This window comes from Tenrec ecaudatus, chromosome 13, assembly GCF_050624435.1.
Source record: "Tenrec ecaudatus isolate mTenEca1 chromosome 13, mTenEca1.hap1, whole genome shotgun sequence".
NCBI lineage: Eukaryota > Metazoa > Chordata > Mammalia > Afrosoricida > Tenrecidae > Tenrec > Tenrec ecaudatus.
Genome location: NC_134542.1, coordinates 27,414,633 through 27,436,397, shown reverse-complemented (window position 1 = coordinate 27,436,397; position 21,765 = coordinate 27,414,633). Strand labels below are relative to the sequence as shown.

Here is a 21,765-nt window from a genome sequence, read left to right as displayed (position 1 = left end):
TATTCTATCGAAATAACCTATCTTAGTACACAGTCTGAGCTCCTGTAAAACTTTTATAAAAATATTTTGGGTAGTGTAAGCTTATTGTGTGTACATTAAAATGACACCAGCCTGTGAATTGGGTAGGAATAAATAGCAATGCATTCTAAAATACAATAACAAGTCAAGGTACATGTGCTTATATTAACTTTCATATGAAAGTCACTTAAAATCAGCATTATTTCTATTACTGAGGACACTATGTTTAGAGGTGGGGGAGGATGTGTCTGTCTTTGAAGGAACCAATGGAAAGTTATTTTGAGCTAAATGTTGGAGGTGGGGGTAATATCATGCTACATATCTAATTTTATTCCTTCTATCCTCCAAAACTCGCTGAACAGCTCATTCTACAATTACTGCTGGAAGAAATCTATAGGGGGAAGGGGGGAGCGGGGAAGGAGGGGGAGGGGGGAAAAAGGGAAACCGAGCTGATTCCAGGAACCCAAGTGGAAGGTGAATTTTGAGAATGACGAGTGCAACGAATGTATAAGAGTGCTTTGCTCAATTGATGTATGTACGGATTGTGATAAGAGTTGTATGAGCCCCAATAAAAAGATTTATTAATTTTAAAAAAATCTCAAAAAAGTACTTTTCTTCTTTAGAATTATTTTATTATTCCACAGAAAGAGTCTTGTATCTATAACGTCTTCCCTTCTGCATTTGGGTTGAAGAAAGCAAATTTCAATGAGAAATTTTTTGACTGAAGAAATTCCCTAATTTAAACAAAAAATGATTTACTATGTAAGCTAATCTTGATTGACATTTTAAACCAGCCAGATCATTGTTGTGTGTAATGAATCCATTGGACTCGTGATCCTGTGGAATTGTAAGGCTATAATTTTTACAGATGGCTCAGGACTGGATGGTGTACATAAGGGCACTATGAGTTGGGGACTGACACTTAACACTTGACACTTAACAACTACAACAATAAACGGAACAAGAGCAAATCCCCGGGCCGTCACTCCCAAGAGCTGTTGGTACAGTGAAACTCCTGACCTTGCAGTCAACAGCTGATGCTTAGCCATTGTACCCCAGGGCTCCTTAACTAGATTATAAACATAATAACAGAAAGCAGTCAGATTCATTTTTAAGTGTCATCACTACTCTCAAATGCATTTTGGTCTAGTGAATAAGCACACTTCCTGTGGGTGCAAATGTTGGCCCATAGGCCAAATCTGGCTTGTTCTTGTTTCTCAAAACAGGATTTTATTGGAACACACTTCGGTTTATGTTTTTATTTGTGTACATATCTGAGGCTGCTTTTCCATTACAAGGGTGGCACAGTGAGTAGTTGTAATGGACAACCTGGTCCTCGTGTCTTCACAGACTTAATCTACAGATCTTTATATAGTATGTTGACTCCTGCAAGAGCCCATCTTTCCAACTCCAAATCTAGACCTGCCTTTGTCTTATTTTGCAGCCTTGGGTTAACCTCTATTTCTCAAGCATCTGGATTACTGTGCTGTGAAAATGAGCTGAGTGATCATGCATTTGAAAGGCATTTAGAACAGAGCTTGTTGCAGTTGGTAGGTGGTTCACAGAGACACTATGTACCACAGAATGAAACACGGGCCGCCCCTCCCAACTATTGTTATGTGTGATCCCACTGTCATAGCCATTGTGTCCATCTATGTCGTGATATTTAGCAAATACTTTGTAAGTGTTAGGGCTGATTCTTATTATTGTCACCACCTGATTTTTCAAATACCATTCAGTCATGCAATGTCAATAATTTTAAGAATGATATTCACTATATCTGGTTTTAAATACAAGCCCATGCAGTCTGTCAGCTTGATGTACTGTGGTAAGTTGTGGATATTGTGATGTTAAAAGGTATGCCACCAGGATTTTAAAAGCCACAGGGTCCATTGCACAAGTTCCGGTGGAGCTTTCAGACAAATACATATGAGGAATAAAGATTTGGCTTTCTACTTCTGAAGCTTAGCAAATGAAAGAAACCCCACATTACATTTTCTGCCTTGGTTGCTCTGGACACATTATTAGAAGGGATCAATTGACAGTGGAAGACATCATGGTTGGTAAAGTAATGAGCCAATGAAGAAGAGGGAGACCACCGCTGAGATGGATTGGTACAAACGCCACAGTGATAAACTCCAATCAGTTGGCAATCTTGGGGATGATGCGGGACAGAGCGATGTTAAGTTATGCTGTATAAAAACTGACATGAGTTAAGAGTCAACTCATTGTCAGCTATCTACCTAAATAAAATGCATTACTTATGATAATTTAATAGATTTTCAAGTTAAATTGTATATTTAATTTATTTAAAAGGTATTTAGCTATGTTTGGAAATAAAATATGAAAGCATTACATAACAGTGCAGACACAGAAGGCAGTTTACCTTGGAGCTTGAAAATCTCACCAAATTCCGAAGGTGAGCTCCAACATCCTTTCTTAGAAGAATAGTTAAGATCCAGAGGTGGCCCCCAAATATAATATGCCATGGGATTAGAAATTCCTTTAATTACATGAGATTGTAACTTCTTCAGAGAGGAATGTTTGTAACCTACAGTCTTTTCTCCCCCTGTAGTGCTATCTGTCAGCAATGCATAGAAATGCCTCAATGTCTGCACTTACGTCCATAAACTCCACATTTGCTTTAGGCCCAGTTGTCTCATTGAGAATCTTAATAGCCACAGGAATCTTCACTGTTTCTCCTTCTGGTACCCAAATGCCCTTTGAGAAGAGAAAAAGAATATATTATTAAATCTGCATTAAGGCATGCAACATTTATTCCCAAAGTAAAATATGATTTAGCTACCCAACATGTTCATGTCCTGAAAATCATCAAGTGCTAATTAAAAAAACATCCATACAACATTTATTAAGCATGTATTATGTAGCACAAGTTAATTGGTATCTGTGTTGTCTGCTTTCATAATTTGAGATGAATCATATATTCCTTTTACTTTCAAGGTGGTTATACTCTTGAAATTAGTATGTATGAAAATATTTTGAATAATGAATAAAGCATTAGAATAGGATAACATAAGTTTATATCTGATTTGAATAGCACCAATAATTTCAAAACTTTCTTCTATTGAACTTCAATTGTGTCATCAGTAATTGGAAGACTAGGTTAAGTAATTTAGGAAGTCCTTTTCAGTTTAATATTACAAAACTATTCTGCAAGTTAAAATAAAAATAAAGTCTACTGATACTTAACTTGTGTTATTCAAAAATTAACTTTCAAAGATTTTTTTTCAAAGGCAACAATTTTAGGTGACTTAAAAAACATTAATTCTCTCTATTGTTAAATAGTACACATCTGTATCAAGATTTTCATTATTCCAGAAGTTTATAAAGCATTTGTTCATATTGGTCATGGCTAGTCCTCTTTTTGAATCAAAAATACAATTTTAATATCCTAGGAGGACCCATCATTTGTCTGACAGTGTGTCGTACTGTGGGAATGTGTGTGTTGCTGTGATGTTAGAAGCTCTATCACTGATATTTAAAAAGATAAAAATCAGGATCACTCAAAGTGAAGTTTGGGCAGAGCTTGCAGACTCAGAACAGACTACAAAGTGGAATAGACTGTGAACCATAGAGAAACTAGGTACTGAACAACCCACTCGAAGACAGCACTGGGACATTGTCAGATACGGAAAACCTCATGAAGGGCAGCGGGACATTGTCAGAGGTAGGACCAGAAGATGAGCCCTTACGTCAGAAGGCACTCAACATGACTGAGGAAGAACCACCTTCTCAAACTTGTCAGCCATCATGACACAGATAGAGCAAAGCCATGGAGGCCTTCATTTGCTGATGGGATTTGACTCAAAATGAGAAGAAACAGCTGCAGAAGTCTATTAATACTTGGAACTTGAAATGTATAAAGTATGAATATAGAAAAACTGGAAGTCATCAAAAATGAAATGGAACACCTAAAGAGTGATGCCCTGGACATTAGTGAAATAAAATGGACTGGCATTGGTCATTTTGAATTAGCAATATGGCTTCCTAAGCTGGGAATGGCAGATTCTAGAGGAATGGAGTTGTTTTCACCTTCAGAATGAACATTTACAGATCTATATTGAAGTAAAATACTATCTGTGATACAATAATGGCCAGCCCCATTCAAGAGTGTCCAATCAATACAGCTATTATTCAAATGAACTCAACTATTATGCTAATGATGCAGAAATTGAAGAAATTTAACAAACATGAAATCAAGATGCATTGATAATGATTGGTAGTTAGAATGAAAAAGTTGGAAACAAAGTGGGAGAAATAGTAATTGGATAATATGGTGCTGGCGATAAAAATGAAGCAGGAGTTACATTATAGAATCTTGCAAGACCAATGACTTTTTCATCACAAATACCTTTTTCAACAGCACACATGGAAATTATACACATGGGCTTCTCCATACAGAATACATGGAAATCAGACTGACTACGTTTATGGGCATAAATGATGAAGAAGCTCAATATCAGCAGTCCAAATGAGGCCAGGGCCGACTGTGGAATCTGCTCATATGTAAGTTCAGAATGAAGTTAAAGAAAATTAAAACAAGTATATTTGAGCCAAAATACGACCTTGAGTCTACCCCACCTGAATTCTAAGAACTAATGGACATGTTGAACACCAATGACAGAAGACTTGATGGCCTGTGGGAGGACATCAAGAACATCATACATGAAAAAAACAAAGAGACATGAAAAGGACAGGAAAGGAGGCAAGATCAAAGCGAAGAGACCATGAAATTGCTCTTAATCTCAGCGTAACTAAAAGCAAATGGAATAAATAATGAAGCTAAAGAGCTGGACAGAAAATTGCAAAGCGCAACTCGTGGAGATAAAATATTTTAATGAAATGTTCAAAAAATAAAGGTACAAATCCTAAAAGGTCATATACAGTTAGTATATCTTAAACTGAAGAACTCAACAAAAGAAGCCTTTGTGGAACTAGAACAAGGGAACACGGTATGGTATAAAACAGGAAAGGTGTAACCGGATTGCATCCTCTCACCATATTTATTCAAATTGTATGCTGAAAAAAATCGTCCGAGAAACCAAATTATATGAAGAATGTGGCATCAGGAGTGGAGGAATGCTAATTAATGCCTCACAACTTATAGCTAAACACATCCTTGCTTTCTGAAAGTCAAGACTAGAAGCACTTGCTTCTGAAGATGGAGGATTGCAGTCTTCAGTATGGAATATAACTCAATGTAAAGAAAACAAAAATCTTCACAAGTAGACCAATAGATAATATCATGACGCATGGGAAAGCAAGATTAAAGTTGTCAAAGGTCTCTTCTTGCTGGCATCCACAATTAATGTTCATGGAAGCAAAACTCCAGGGATCAAATAATATATTGCACTACAAATCTTCCTCCCAATATATTTTTTAAGTGTTGAAACACAAAGATATTACTTTAAAGACTAAGGTGCACGTGATCAAAGCCTTGTTTTTTTTTAATAACCTCTGAGGGATGTGAAAGGTGGACATTGAATAAGGAAAACCAAAGAATGTATGTATTTTCCCTATGGTGCTGACAAAGAATATTGAAAGTCCTGTGCACTGCCAAAGGCACAAAGGTATTTGTCTTGGAAAATGTACAGTCAGAAGGCACCGTTAAGCAAGAACGGTGGGACTAGATCTCGCATAGTTTGAACTTGTTAGCAGTAGGGACTAGTTCTTGGAAAAGGGCACCGTACTTCATTCAGTAGAGGGGCAGCAGAACAGAGAGCCTAGAGACGGTGGCTGCCACAAGGGGTTGTACTATAAGAAGAATTGTGATGATCGTGGAGGACTGCCTGGGCGAGTCTCTTCCTCATTGCCACCCCACGTGGCGACTGATGAAAAGGCACACAACCACCGCCACATGCCTTCCACTGGAAACAGAAAGCTCACAGATGTAAGAGAAGTGAAACATCATCTAGACAACAACGTTTAGTCTTAAACTCAGTACAAATATTTAATAAGAGTAATACATTTGATAACGCTCTTAAGGGTTCATAGATTACATAAGATTTTGAAAAGCATATTGTCCCAAATGGTCACTGCCTGAAATGTGATCATGATGAGAAACAAACTGTGTAATTGTAATTTTACAAAATGTAAAACTGTAATCTGTTCCATGATAAAAGTTTAATGGTGCCAGTTCTAGCTTTAAAATAAAAGGGAGAAAAAAGATAGTTTATTATTCTTAATAGAAATTCTCCATTCCATGCTTTGCTTGTATAAGGTGGTTATAATCATAGAGAGAGACAGAAATCCTTTCTTTTAGTTATTTTATGCTAAAATATATGTATCCTGCCTGCTAACCAAAAAAACACCATAATATGCTGTTGTTGTTGTTGAATATTTTGTTGTTGGTTCTGACTCACAGTGACCTTATATACCCGAGAAAGGAAGCATGGCCAAGCTGTGGGTCCCGTACAATTGCTGTGTTGTAACCCATTGCTGCAAGCACGGTGTCGATCCACATCAGTGAAGGTCTGGGTCTTCTACTTTACTAAGCATGGAGTCCTTTTCCAGCGACTAGTCTCCCTGATCACATGTTCCAAATACATGAGACGAAGGCTCCACCACTTTGCTTCTAAGGAGCAAAACCATGTTTGTCTTCTGCAAAGTCATGGAAATTTCAATATTATTTGCCAGCACTGTAATTCAGATGTATCAATTGTTCTTTGGCCTTCCTCATTCACTGTCCAATTTTCAAATGCACACGGGGCCATTAAAGATAAGATTTCTCTGGCACACTAAGGCACACTGTAGTCCTCAAAGGAGCATCCTGGACTTTAACGAGGTCATCTTTAGGAAATTGACCTAGGGCGATGACATTGGATCTTTGGGATCTTTTGAGCCCAGAGCTTTTTTTAATTTAATTTTTGTTTAAGGACTCTGGGGGTTTATTGGGTTAGTTAACAAGTCAGGATCAGAAAATATTAAGGACACAATTCTTTTTCCTTTAGTGCCTCTTCTCAGCCCTGCCGGCAGGCAGAGTGCTCAGCCTCACAGCCATGGGGATCCTTTGCCTCTGCCTTGCTCAGGCAAGTGTTACAAATTCATCTAGGGCTATTAAGCTCCATGGGGCAGAAAACTTTACTCACTCAGTGGGCTCGGCAGCCTCCTGATCTAAGCACCGCACCTTTGTTTTGTCTTGTGGTCATAGCTGGGCTCCTCTTCTCCACCTCATCGTCTCATTGCTGCTGTGTTCACAACTTCAGGTCCACAACCTCCACTGGTGCCTCTTTTTTCTGGAGGGCTGTAGGATCCCTCTTCCTGCTTCTGGAATAGCTCTCTTTGTACCCAGCAGGATAGGAAATCGGAACAATCCCAAGTAAGAATCTTCTACTGTCTATTCGCATGCTCCCACCCAGTCACTGGGTGAGATGTAGAAATACTATGGATAGAAGAGTCACACCAAATCATTTCCCTTCACTGCAGACGTGGATTGCCTATTCCCTTTTCCTTGTCTGTCTTAGTCTGGAAGTTCCCATGAAACTGTCCACCATGGATGTCCACGGTGTTTAGAATGCCAGTGGCATCACAGCAATATTAAAGCTATACCAAACGAATCAAAACTAAAGTTACTGCTATTGAGTCTATGCTGACTTACGGGGACCCTCCCTGTAGGGCGGGGTAGAACGTTCCCTGTGAGTGACTGAGATGGTAACGTTACGGGAATAGAAAAGCCCTGTCTTTCTCCCAAGGAGAAGCTGGTGGTTTGAACTGCCCACCTTTCAGATTGCAGCCTGGTGTATCCCCACCATTCCACCAGGGCTCCTCCTGTAAGCCACCCCATGCCAGCAAGCTGACAGCCAAGGACTGATTGCAAAGGATCAGCTTAGGAGACATGCTTTGGGCTTTCAAAACATTCACGGACAAATTTCATTAGCTTGTAATTCTGTTTTTTTCCACAACCTTTTTGACGCTCCTTTGTATTCCACTTCTTTCCTCACTTGTGAAATTTACCATCTTTTTCCAAAAATTGTTTTTACTTAAAATTAGTCTTTTCCTTTCAGTCTAGTTGACAAGAAGTGTTCCCCTCCCAACATGAAGTAAGAACTATTTCTTTTATTTGGTCAATACTAAGCCAAACGATACACTTAACATTCAGACATCAGTTCTAATTAACAAGAAAGCCAGCAGAGGTCCCTGCTACCAGGTTCCCATGAAGAAAGAAACTTCAAAGTGAGCTAGAGTTCTTTGATCATTCAAATTGATGTACCAATTGCTAAAGCCAAGGATGAAGAATTTGGAGAATTCCACCAACTTCTTCAGTCTGCAATTGAGCAAGCATACAATCAAGATCCACTAATAGTGGGTGGGCGAGGGGCTGGGGTTCCCCCGTGGCTGGACAGCTTTATCCTCACCGAGAGACTGGGCAGCAGCACGAGCTCCACGGTGCACAAGGACAACACCAAGGACGACGCCTGGGAGGCAGTGGCAGTCAAGTGTGTGGCCAGGAAGAGTCTGATCAAGGCGTCGGTGGAAAACCTCCAGACAGAGATGGAGATCCTGCAGAGCACCTGCACCCACCACCTCGTGCAGCTGAAAGATGTCCAGTAGGCAAGGACAACCTCTAAGGCATCATGGAGTTCTGTGCTGGCCGCCACCTGTCTGGCTTCATCCAGCTTGAGTCTTTGTGCAGTAGGGAGCATGGCCGCAGGATCTCTCACCGGCATCTGGAGTCATGGAGCACTCTGCCCGCTCCTTGGAGAAGCCCCGGGGCACGGGCAGCCTCTGGCTTCGCTCAGCACATGGCCGCTTGGGTGTACGGCATGTCCTCCGGGGATGCCCGCTCTACGTGGCCAGAGATGGTGAGCGAGTGGCGGTAGGATGCCCGCGTCGACCTCTGGTCCCTCTCTTGGGACAGCCCCCCTCACCTCCCTCTGAGCTGGAGGGGCAGAGCCGGAGGAACCCGGTTCCGGAGTTCCCCGCTGGGTCACCACCTCCTGGGACCGCAGGGACCCTGGCTGCCATGTCTCCTTTGAGGGCGATCCCAGAGCTTTTTGTGTGGATCCAGGCAAGACAAACTCCTTGACTTCAATCTTTTATCCATGTATCGTGATGCTACCTATTGGTCATGTGGTGGGGATTTGGGTTTTCTGTATATTAAATTGTAATCAGTATTGAAGGCTGCTGGGAGAAAGAGGGGCTTTCTACTCCCCTATAGAGTTAGAGTTTTGAAAACTCACAAGTTCTACCTTGTTCTATAGGGTCACTGAGTGGGCATCTACTCAGGGGCAATGAGTTTGGTTTGACTGAAGGCTGATCTTCATGTCATCCGTGCTTTCACCAAAGCAAGGCTGTGTCATCTGCATATTGTAGGCTGTCACTAAGCCTTCCTCCAATCCTGACGGCCCATTCTTCCTCGTACAGTACAGCTTCTTTGGTTATTTGCTCAGCATCCAGACTAACTAAGCAGGTGAGAGAAACAGAATACAGTGCTAACACACACATTTCCCGATTTTAAACTATGCAGTATCCCCTTGTGCTCTGGGAACAACCGCCTCTTTGTCCATGTTCAAGTTCTTCATGAGCACCGTGAAGAGTGTTGGAATTCCTATTCTTCTCAAGGCCCTGCATCATTTGCAATGATCGACAGTCAAATGCCATTGCATACTCAATAGAACACAAGTAAGCCTCCTTTTGGGATTCTTTGCTTTGTACCGACATCCACCCAACCCAAGAAATGTTATCCCATGTCTCGTGTCCTCTTCTCAATCTGGCCTGTCCTTGTCAATGCACTGCTGCGACTATTGCTGAACGATCACCAGCAAAAGTTTACACGCATGTGATGCAAACAATAATGTTGATAATGCTTGCAGCCTCTGTGCCACTCTCCTTTGAAATGGGTACAAATACAGCCCATATTTTCCAGTAAGTTGGCCAAGTAGCTGTCTTCCGAATTTCTTGGCACAGGTAAGTGACTGTTTCCACTACTTCCTCAACTTATTGGAACATTTCAATTACTAGCCTGTCATTTTTTGGAAGTTTGTTTATGCCTAATGTCTTTAGGACAGCGTGGACTTTTTCTTCCAGTACCATTATTTCCTGATCATACGTTACCTCTTGAAATGTTTGAAAGTCTACCATTTCTTTCTGGTACAGTGAGTCTCTCTATCTCCTTTTGAAACTTCCTGCCTCAATTATTTTGTCCATATTGCAACTTGCACTAAACCACATCCCTCTACTCATCGTCATCAAGTCAACGCTGCCCCGGAGAGCGCCTGTGGGTTGGCAAGTCTGTAACTGTTTACGGGAGTAGAAGGCTCCGTCTTTCTCCCGTGGAGCTGTTGGTGGTTTCAAACCACTGACCGTGCAGATTGTATCCCATCTTGTAACCACTACACCACCAGGCCTCATCTACAAAGAGATTATTAAAAAGTAATAATAGTAAAATGGGAAAAATCACCCTAAAAAGGTGAATTTAAGTTTGGTTCATCCTAAGGGGTAATGGAGTTGGTGCTGAAAAACAAAGTAATATATCATGGTCCCTGTTTTGTAAGTTAAGTTAAAATATTATTAAAATGGAAAGAAAAAATCCCAAGACCAAAACGGCTGCATTTTCTCGCAAGTACAATCTGGTATAGAATAAAGATTTATCCTTATTAAATAAAGTAATCTCAGAAGGGGTTACTTTATAAAGATCCATCATTAATATTCAAATATTCCTGAAGTGTAATTTTAAAATGAGAATATGGATTCATCCTGAATTAATGTGTGCTACTTTCTACATAGTGTACAAGCATACGCTGGGTGACAAAAGAATCTATTTCCAAGTGTTTCTTTCAGTTAAATTGTAGGCAATGGAGCAGGTGCGAATGGTTCTTTCTTAGTCTTACTTTAGTGTAAGAAAAGGATGGATGCGTTTCTATGATTTAGATACTGCTCATGCAGCAAGTGAAGGGGGATTGCGATGAAGAATTTGTTGATGTAGGGGGGCTGGTTCAATCATTTCATAGGCAATACGAAAGCAAATATATGATGTAACATTAAAGGGTAAAGAGGACTTGTCCATAAGGAACTGCCGATATATATTACTGGTTATTAGACATGATCAGAGAAAAATTTAATTACAGTGATATCTATGATATGGCTAAAGTCTTTTATATTTACATACAGTGTAACTACAACTAGTATGCAAAACTAACCCAATAATTGTATAATCAAGTGTGAACCTACGTTCAAGAAAAGTCCTGTGAACAGATGCAATGATTCAAACTATAATTTATCACACTAGTGCTAAGAAGAAAACTAGGTACAAGACTTATGGACAAGACACTTATGGTTGTGCTTAATAAAGGTATGACTAAATGTATATTATGAAGTCTCTTAGTAGGTAGTATTTTTTCTCACTTAGGTCATTAAGTAGTGTTCAGTCTTGAGTTATAGGATTTTTGTGGTTCAGAATAAAATTCAATTCACAGACAATATCTCATCATAAAATATGTGGGACTTGCCCTCTAGAACCAATGTGAGATTATACTCTCTTTAAAAAGAAAGTTTGTTATGAGGCAATTACATTCGCCCCTTTATTCTAGCTCCCTGCTCCAGAGATAAGCAACATGTCTTATTAGCAGGATGTTTGTTTTTAACAGGAAACAACTAATAACAGACTAGAAACATAAGAGCAGAAAGCTCTAATAGCCAGATTTCTATTAGAGCCATGTAATTCATGGTTCATTATGAAAACCTTCAGTTATATTGAAACAATTACCAACTTTCAAATTTAAGTTCAAATTTAAAACCCCACTGATATTAAAGTAATTCTCTTATTACTATTTATTCTGAGGACACATGAAGATTAAAATTTTGTTAACTATATGCATAATGTTAGTCTCTTAAGAAAAGCTTACATGCATACAGTCTGAATCTACTTTTGATAGCTCAATAAACTGGGAAACTAAATAAGCAGAAACTAGAGAAGTTGCCAGTGCGTCCAGAGAAGTGCCCAGAGCTGAGGTGCTCAGCTGGGAACTCTGCATTTAAATGAACGAAATATGCATAAAGGGCCAAGAGCCCTCTGCATTCTGAACAGAGAACTGTTTGCTTTTAAAGATACTATTTTGGAACAAAACTTAAAGTCTATATTCTAATTTTTAATAGTTTATTTAAATAGTAAAAAGAAATGTATATTTAAAATAGAGACCACAATATATAATCTATTTGAATGCATTTTAAAAATAAAAGATAGACTCATGTAGCATTTGGGGGCAATCATAACACTTCCCAAGTAAATTATGGGATTTGAAGTAATGGATTGTACAAAAAAGATTCTATATTAATCCCGAAGAGGTCCTTGATCCTGTGATTGACCATTAAAGTACATATTAACCTTCAGTTAGAACAGTGAATTGATCTTGCAATTAAACTAAACAAGTCAACATATTAATGCCAACGGGATCATTCGCTTTCAAGATAAATTTCTCTTATCGAAAACCCATGATGTCACGCTTCCCTTCTGACTTGAATTTTGCACAAACAATAGCACCTTTTGATTGCATGTAGGGGTGAAGGCAATGTAACCACTGAACTCCCTGCTACATTATATCTGTAACCAGCAAAGAAAACAAACTGGTTGAAGAACTGATTCGTTTTCCTTCAGTCAACTCAAACTCAAGGCAACCCTATGTGTGTGTGTATAGGGTAGAGCAGTCCTCCCCGGGGTCTGGATCAGTAGATCCCTGAGCCTTTCTTTGAGGTGCCTGTGTTGAGGAGGACTTAAACTAGTCGTCTTTGGCTTAGCAGCCTACTCTGTTAACTTTTGGCCCTCCCTAGGCCCTAGCATTGGAATCGGTCCTGTCTTAATCAAGTGTCAGCAAATGTGTGAATTCTTACTGAGCTGTTACGAGTCAGAATGGACTCAATGGTAGTGAGAGCTCAAATGAGTAGGTTTTTGGATAAAGGACTGAGGGAGAACAGCAAAGGATTATGGTACATATTACTCATCTGTCTGGGGTTTCGTGGCACGCCATGAAGCAGGGAAGGGAAATATGAGACTGAGTCTGCTTATGTTGGATGAAGAGAGAGATTTTCCTAAGAAAGAGGGAAGTCAAAGAAGTCCAGAAAGACGTTGAGAGAGAGAATTATGTACTTCTGCTGTGTACCAGAATTCCCTGGTTTTCTCTTAGGACTGTTCTAGCTTGTTCAATAAAAATTAATAGATTCATTTGTACAGCAACTTCTCGATACTGTGGAGGTTTTCCTCTCAGAATATTAAAAATGTAATTAGGTTGGCTACAGTAATAACTGGTTATTAGAAAAAATGTTCAAAGAAAACCTTGAAATAACTGATGGTCTGCATCGTTTCTCACTTACTTTATACACAGTCCCGAAGGCCCCCGAGCCAAGGACTTTCACTCTGTTGAGCTCGGTTTCTTTCAAGATCCGAAGTTGAGCTTGATTGGGCGCTGTGCCACTGGGAGTTAGGGGTTCTACCAACTGCAAAGCAACAAGAGTCCAAGTTTACACAACCTTGCACTCAAACCCTCAGCCCCCACTCCCCCCCTCTCAGCTCTCTTCTCACACAGGCAAGAGCACATAACTACACCCTGTATTGCATATGGACCATCCAATTTCCACAGACATGAGAGAAGGTTTCCAAAAGTGTATACATTAAAAAAGAGATATGAAATGACAATAGATTTTTTTCCCATGAAAATCGGAATGATATCCTCTCAGACGTGAAGGCATTCCTTCAGACCTTGCCCTTCCTCTCGTGGCTTTTGCCTAGGTCATCATATCGAGCTGGTGGGGCCACCTTGACTTTGATGCGTACATGTGAATGCAGATGAAAAGCTGCCTTCTTAGCACTTACAAAACTAGCTGGGAGCCAGGATTTTTTAAGTGTAAAACTAGAACAAAGCCAACTGCAGGACAATGCTTCTCACACCTCACTGTGCATTATGAATTATCCAAGCTCCTTACTAAAATACAGATGCTGGTCCATTCGGATCTGGAGTGGGACTGAAATTCTGTGGCTTTACAACTTCTGGAAAGCCAAGGCTCCAGTAAAGGTTTCCGTCTCAGAAATCTGGTGCAGGCTGCTAGGAGTCGGGCTCACCTGACTGGAGTGAGTTTGGCAGGGGGAGAGGTGAAGACCATGTATGGCAGTACTCCTTGGCCAATGTTTAAATACTAAGAGCCAAAATATCTTCTATCCCATAAAATCTAAAATTCTGTAATTTGGCAGTAGTCCTAAATATACATTATGGAAATCAAAGGAATAAAGAATGATCAGGGAATCAGGTTCACTAGTTTTGGTTTCCTGAAGAAGGCATGCTTTGAAATCAGTCATGAGGTAATGAACACGGATGGACACTGGCAAATCACTGCTTCTGTGGAGCACAGGATGGAGGCAGTATCAGAGACAGGGAGTAAAACTGTGCTGCCGGCTTGGGGTATGATACTTCAGGCGACATTCAGTCTCAGAAGATGAATGAGGAGGGGTGTCATGTAGGAATGTAGGGATCATTTGCCAATGTGATCAAAAAGCATAGTGAGTTGGACTCTGGAAATGAGTGCCTCTCATGTTAAAGTTTTACTTTCCCCCCCTATGCTGACCAAAAAAAAACACACACACACAAAACCAAGTTGCTGAAATAGCACACAGTCTTGTAATTTTTAAAGTGTTAAATAAAAGAACTGAACTTTAAACACAGACAAATGGCCTCTTCTTTCGCAGCATAAGGAAATAATTAAGGGCTACTCTTACTCAAATTGCTTTAGAACCATGCAGTATTTCAAAATGTCTATTTACTAGACGAAGTGTACTGTGGCCTTCCAGCTGGGATATTATTATCATGCTTCTGTGAACATCAAAGCCTTCTGAATTAGAAGAATGGTCTTTAGTTTGCCATAATGTTAGAGAGGACATTATAAAAATTATCAATTAGCTTGAGCTGTTTTCTAATAATTTATCAACACATTCTTTTGTTTCTGTTTATAATATATATTCTAAATATATAGATTTGATAGCATGCAACTGCAGTCAAGTCACTTAAACAAAATTTCAGAGTTACAAAACTAATTGGTAAACTCATTTTTTAAAAGTCTCTTTTATTTGAAGACAAACCTATCATGTATGTGGATGAACACACCTTGTGTGTATAATGCATATTTTTACAAATAATTTTTTAATTACCAACAGTAATCACATAAAAATAGTGGAATTAGAAAAGCATCATGATCTAATGATACAGCATAAAGAATACAATAAAGTGTGCTTAAATGATAAGTCTGGAAGTTTTGTGCCTGAATGTTATATTGCGTATAGTTTCACCCAATAAATCATATGCAATTTTTCAGATGAATCTATTATTTTACAAATTCATTCCTACTTATTTCATGCCTTTGGATAAACCACAGAAGAAAGATGAGGCCATCTGACTAAAGAGCTGCAGTTTCAGAAATGCACAGAGTCACTTGAGTCAGATTTGACTCCGTGGAAGTAAATTTGGTTTGATTTTGTTTTGGGCATCTACCATGTAGCAAGCAATTCCTCCTTTGCAAGTGTCATGGTTCGTCTTGGGATACCTAGCCTTCTACAACTTTCTTATATGTTAATTAAAGAAAAATATTAACAATTGTTTCTCATATTTGAGTATTATGTCTTGAAAGCAATCATAGTTTTAATTTGAGAACCAGAATTGGTCTGGGAGAGAGGTGTGGTTTTAATGTAAGTTCTATGCCAATGTTTCCACCACTTGCCTGGTAGTCTATGGCACTGTGTGACTGTGATTCTAAAAGTTATGTCACGGGTGTTTCCAACAGCAACAGGGTCTCTCCCAAGGTGGATAGGTTTCCACAGAGCTTCCAGACTAAGACTAGACTAAAAGGAAGAAAGTGGCTCTCCATCACAGTGGAATGCATTGCTGAATATCTTCTGGCTAGCATGTGAACAGTCACATACTGCAGCCCTCAAGACTATAAGCAGAGCGTACTCAACTGCAGTGCCTCAGGATGAATCCCTTAGGTGAGAAGACGTTCACAATATGACTGCAGAAGAGCTGCTTCCCCAAAGTCGAGTCAACTTGAATGAAGTGACTGGCGTAAAGCCCTTCAGTACATTCTTTTGGTGATGGGGCACGACTCAGGATGAGAAGAAAGAGCTGCCAAAATCTACTAATAATAAAAGCTTTGAGTGTACAAAGTGTGAATCTAGAAAAACTAGAAGTCATCAAAAATGAAATAGAACACATAAAGATCAATATCTTAGGGATTTATGAGCTGGAATGGACTGGCCATTTTAGATTAGAAAATGATATGCTTTACCATGTTGGGGATGACACCATCAAGATGAATAGCTTTGTATTCATAGTCAAAAATAGCATTTCAAGATTTCCCGTGATAGAATATTGCAAATTCAACAGCTTGTTCATAGCACATTTTTTTTCAATAAGACAAAAGGTCACTATACACATGGGCTTCCCCCAGTGGACTACACAGAAACAAAATTGATTACATCTGCTAGATGACCAGATATAGAAGCTCAATATCAGCAGTTAAAACCAGACCAGGGGCTGACTATGGAACAGATCATCAATTGGTTATATATAAATTCAGGATAAAGCAGCAGAAAATTAAAACAAATCCAAGTGGGCCAAATATGACCTTGGGTCTATCCCACCTGAATTCTGAGAACATTTCAAGAACACATTCGACTCATGGAACACGCAGGCTAAGTGAACTGATGAGCTGTGGGCAGACATACATCCAGAGCACCATTCATGGAGAAAGCAAAGGGTCATTCATGAGACAGGAAGGAAAGAAAAGACCAAAGTGGATATCAGGAGAGTCTGAAACTCACTCTTAATTTGAGAGAGACTAAGGCAAATAAAGCAAACGATGAAGTTAAGAGTGGAAAAGAAATATTCAAAGGGTCACTAAAGAAATCAAATATTAAAATTAAATGTGCAAAGACCTTGAGTTGAAAAACTGAACAAAAGAAGAACACATTCCACTTATCGTAAACTGAAAAACTCAAGAAAAAAATTCCAGCCTTGAGTTGCAAGATTGAGTCTATGGACAAAATACTGAATGACAGAAGCATCATCAAAAGAAGATGGAAAGAGCACACAGAGGCTCTAAACCAAAAACCGGTCAGCAGTCAGCAACTTCAAGAGGGAGCGAATGGGGACGAAGCATTGGTACTGAAGAAAGACATCCACGATGCACCGAGAGCTCTGTTTCCCTCTCTGGATCACCTTTGGGGCCTGCCCAACCTCTCAAATCACTTGACTCATCTATAACTATTATTTTCTGTGGAGCAGCATGCCTCTTGAAAATCTTCAATGGTTTGGGAAGATGTCAATTTGATTTTTGTCAAAAAGTTCATATTAACCCAAACCTCAAAATAATTTTTCCTCTGGGGCACAAAAATTAACCTAATTTTGAAGGCAACCTAAAGAGATGAAGTGTATTACTGAGAACATTTGTCTTTACCCATCCTCTGATTACACAGGCATGATTGCATGGTTTTTGTTTGTTTGTTTGTTTGTTTGTTTGTCTGGAATAAACCTGGCTAAGTATGAACTGGCACACTATTAGTAATAGTTTTTGACATATCCTTATATTTATATGTGCAAGGTTGAAAATGATCATACTGATTTTATGAAGGCATTCCATTCATGTAAGGACTTTCTATATTTGAATATACCTATTGTGACATAGCCACTTCTCATTTTAGATCATTTTAATTCTTTAAAAGTACATGTTTTGTAGATGGAGCCTTAAATGACTGAACATTCCCCTTCTTGTAAGTTTTAAGGGGAAAAGACAGTTAACACTGGTGATGATAGAGGAGATAAAGTCAGTAAATCTGGGTATGAAAACAGAATCACTACATTCTTCAGGCAGACAAATGCTGTGGACAAATGGGCTTCAAAACTTGCATGCAATAGTCCCACTGTCACCGAATTTCAAGGATTTTATGAAGGCCCCTCTTATCAGTACAAAGATTTAGGACAGATGTTAAAAAGAATCTGGTAATACAGTATTTTGTATTTTTTTTCTCCTGCCACCTGTACATCCATGAAAACTATCAGTTTGCATACTAGAAAATAAATTGTAGTAATTTATGGATAATTTCCATATTCACAATAACTGTCATGCTTAATATTTAACTCATGAATATTTTTGTAAGGTCTGTCTGATTACAACACTAAGCTTTATCCTTTAAGCTGTCGTGACTGGTATAATAAGATCGCTAAAATTTAAAGTATTGTTTCTAATTGAAGCATAAGGTGCCGTAGCAGCATAGTGAGGTAGTCATTTGACTGTCAACTGCAAGTTCACAAGCTCAAACCAACCAGCTGCTCTATAAGAGAAAGAGGAGGCTGTTTGCTCCTGTGAATATTTACAGTCTCAGAAACCCCAGGATTGGACGTGGAGGTGGGGGGAGGGGCGAAGGGTGGGGGGAGATCCACTATGTCCTGGCCATGGGTTTACTATGATTCAGAATTGAGTCAATGGCAGAAAGTGTGTTTTGCTATAGTTTTACCTTTTTGGGGGGGTTTATTTAAACTGTATATTGTTTTTCTACCTGGCAGTTTTTAAACCAGACAAAAGAAAACTCATTCTAATCTTTTCTACATCCACCATTACTGATGTACCCTCTACCCAGATTTGGCCAATGAGAACCCTTCTCTTAAGGCAAGAAACAGGTCTGTCTTGAATCGCCAATGGCTCATTCCTGCTACCCCTGCCATTCCCCCTCGTCAAGGCTCCAAAGGGTGTGGATCACTTTTCACTCACAGAAATTTTGGCTAACCCTATTTGACATAGGAAACACAGAGTCTCAGCAGGAGATGGAGCAGAATAAAAAAAAAAAAACAAGAACAAAGAAACTGAACCCTAACGTTCGGCACTGAATAACAAAAACACGAGATCCCCCCCCCCACACACACACACCGCACCTCCGTTTCCAGGAATCTTCTTAAAGCCCTTTTCTTCCTGATGCTCTTCCTCCGCGCGTACACAGCGAACGCCAAGCCCGTGATGACCAGGAGGAAGAGGCCGCCGATGACGCCGGCCGCAATCAGAGGCGTTCTGCCAACCGGGAGGAAAAGCCATTAGGAAAGGAGAGGAGACCGAGCAAGGAGCAGAGGTGCACAATGTGATCCACGGATCACAAATCTAGTCAGGAGAAGCATAAATTCAAAAATGCATTACAGCATGACAAAACTCTTTTCCTGGTGAGAACGTTTATTGATCTTAAGTATAAACCATGCACATAAAACATAAAACCAGTGTTTGAGGATCAGGAACCACACCATGCAGTTTGATGTAAGATTTGTAATAGAATGAAGAGTTTAGGTCAAAATGGTGATATGGGTATATTCTTAATTGCTTTAATTCCAATTTTAGCTGTCATATTTTTAAAAAGCAAATTGTTTATAATATTGTGCTATGTCATATTATTTTCAGCTTAAAAAAACCTTGTGATTTGTGTGAAAGTTCAACCTTTTTTTAAAAAAAACTTTCTCAACAGTGGCATGACAATTGGGGCTAATTATGTGGCTCTTCCACGGGACCACGGCATTCTGGTGGCACAATGACTTCTGATAGGCAAGGTTTGGAGTCACCATGCACTCCGCGGGGAAGACGGGGCTTTCTTCTCCCATTATCAGGTACGCTCTAGGAAACTCACATGGGCAGTCCCATCCTGTCCTATGACTGCTACGAGTCCCTGCCCACTGGATGGCCGTGAATTTGGGGGGAGACCATTCTGTGCTGTTGAAGGGTGGCTAGCTACGTTCCTGGCCTCCAATCCACTAGATGGGAAGAACCCTCCTTTTCTCTAGACATGAACTTGTCTGTAGACATGGGCTGCTGTCCGCCCAAGGTGGTCCTGCTGGAGAACCTTGGCTCTGAAGCAAAGGTGGATGATGGCCCTGCGGCCTAAGCTCACACCTCTAGAGGACTAGGGCACCCAGAAGAGAGTTGTTATGTTATTATTGCTGTCTGGAATCCTAATGGGCAATTCTGATAGGACAACCTGTCCGGGAGAAGATAAGAGTTACGTGAGAGATAGTGAAGACAAAAATATGAAACCCCAAAGTACACCTCCATCTCATATGCTAATTAAAACAGACCCTCTCATTAGGTATTATATGAAACAGTGTAACTAAAGAGGGAGATGAACAAGAGATGAGATATTCTGATTGTCAAAATATTTCTCTAACACATTTTTTATCTCATGAAATTTTATCTCTTCAAAATTATGTAAATTTTGAAACTGATCACATCATATTAATTTCCAAGACAAATTTTTGCTATGCTCGGACAGTGATATTTTTATAACACCTTATGCTGCTATACTCCATGAGCTTTCTCTAGTAAGGGTCCAGGCTTATATTAATTTCACATGTCAAGCAAATAGCTCGGGGCAAATCATCGAGATACTACCTAATAAATATTTGATCATGGAACCATGGGAGATATCAAAACTAAAAAAAGAATTCCCTTTACTCCCATGCTTTCCAAAGAGCATTTTATATTTTGCATTCCTATTTCTAGAAGCAGCTACTATTACCATACAGCTACAGTCTCTTAGAAAAAGAAAAACTTGCTCTTGCAAAATGCACTTTTGCTCAAAGATATCTTAGAAATAATGATAGTGGATATTGTTAAATAAAATGTTAAACATCTGAAGAGCTTTAAAAATAACAAAAGCGGTGTTACTTCTTCAATAAATGTAGTCATAGCTTTAAAAGATTATGATTGCTATATTGTTATACAAATGTTCAGAAAACCTTAAAAATTAGTTCATCCTAAAGGTTGCTTCATGACGGCTTACAGTAGAATAGCATGCTGAAATGTTGCCATAATTCACGAGGATTCTCTTAAATGGGATTTTTGAAAGATAAAAAAATCTATGCTAAGAAAATTACATTATACAATGGACACAAACTTATCATTGTGATGTGTTTTTCCATGTATGGTATTTTGGATCAGATCACTTAAATATAATTTTAGAAAAGGTTTTAGGTTCTTAATCCCAAGCCATATTTTTCAGCTGAAGTACATATGAGATCACTGAAAAGTTACAATTGTAAAAGGGTAATATTTTAACTTCCCCAGTTTAGTTTTTCATTTATGGACAATCTTTATAATTAAGAATAGTGTTTAATGATTGGTTAATAGTAAAATTGGACCAAATTCTAAAACTTTGTATATTTGTAATTTTTAAAAGTATATCTAGTCTCTCTTGGATTTGCTTGTTATTCATTTAAAAACAAATAAAAACTTCCTCCAATAGAATAAAAAAAATTCTCTACATGAAATTCAAATGGAACTTAACAGTCACCTTATAACTACTTGATTGATTGGGGTAGTGAAAATAAATTGATTAAAAAGTCAATAGAGAACTTTTTAATATATTTTTAAATTATTATTCTCTTTCAGTATTTTCCCTCAATAATTCTTTTGGATCATTCGGATTTCTTTACTTTCTGTTTCTCCTGTTGCTTTTCTAGGACAGTAGAAATACAAACAAACTGAGAAAACACGGACTACACTTTCTGCTGACAATCACACACAAATACCTATATTTTGTTGCTTATTTCAAGAGCCCAAATCCTTCATTTGTGGTGAGAATTAGTCTTGGCTGTAAAGGATGAAGTAGGTCAAGTTGGTCATTCTGTGGGACAAGCTGATTATTCATTTTAAGAAGTGAATATCATTTTGAAAAATGTTCACTTAGATAAAAAAGAAAGTAGGTATCATAGGCAGATGAGT

At 39.0% G+C, this 21,765-nt stretch overlaps 1 protein-coding gene across 1 annotated transcript in view; it reads right to left on the bottom strand.

The window, feature by feature from the left end:
* Nucleotides 1-21,765, bottom strand: part of ERBB4 (erb-b2 receptor tyrosine kinase 4) — a 1,152,669-nt gene that overhangs the window by 256,442 nt on the left and 874,462 nt on the right. Inside the window, exons 17-19 of the mRNA XM_075528902.1 lie at nucleotides 18,942-19,074; nucleotides 13,345-13,467; nucleotides 2,641-2,739 (exon numbers count right to left, since the gene is read on the bottom strand). Coding sequence (XP_075385017.1) covers nucleotides 2,641-2,739; nucleotides 13,345-13,467; nucleotides 18,942-19,074 — 355 coding nt within the window. The remainder of the gene's footprint in view (nucleotides 1-2,640; nucleotides 2,740-13,344; nucleotides 13,468-18,941; nucleotides 19,075-21,765) is intronic.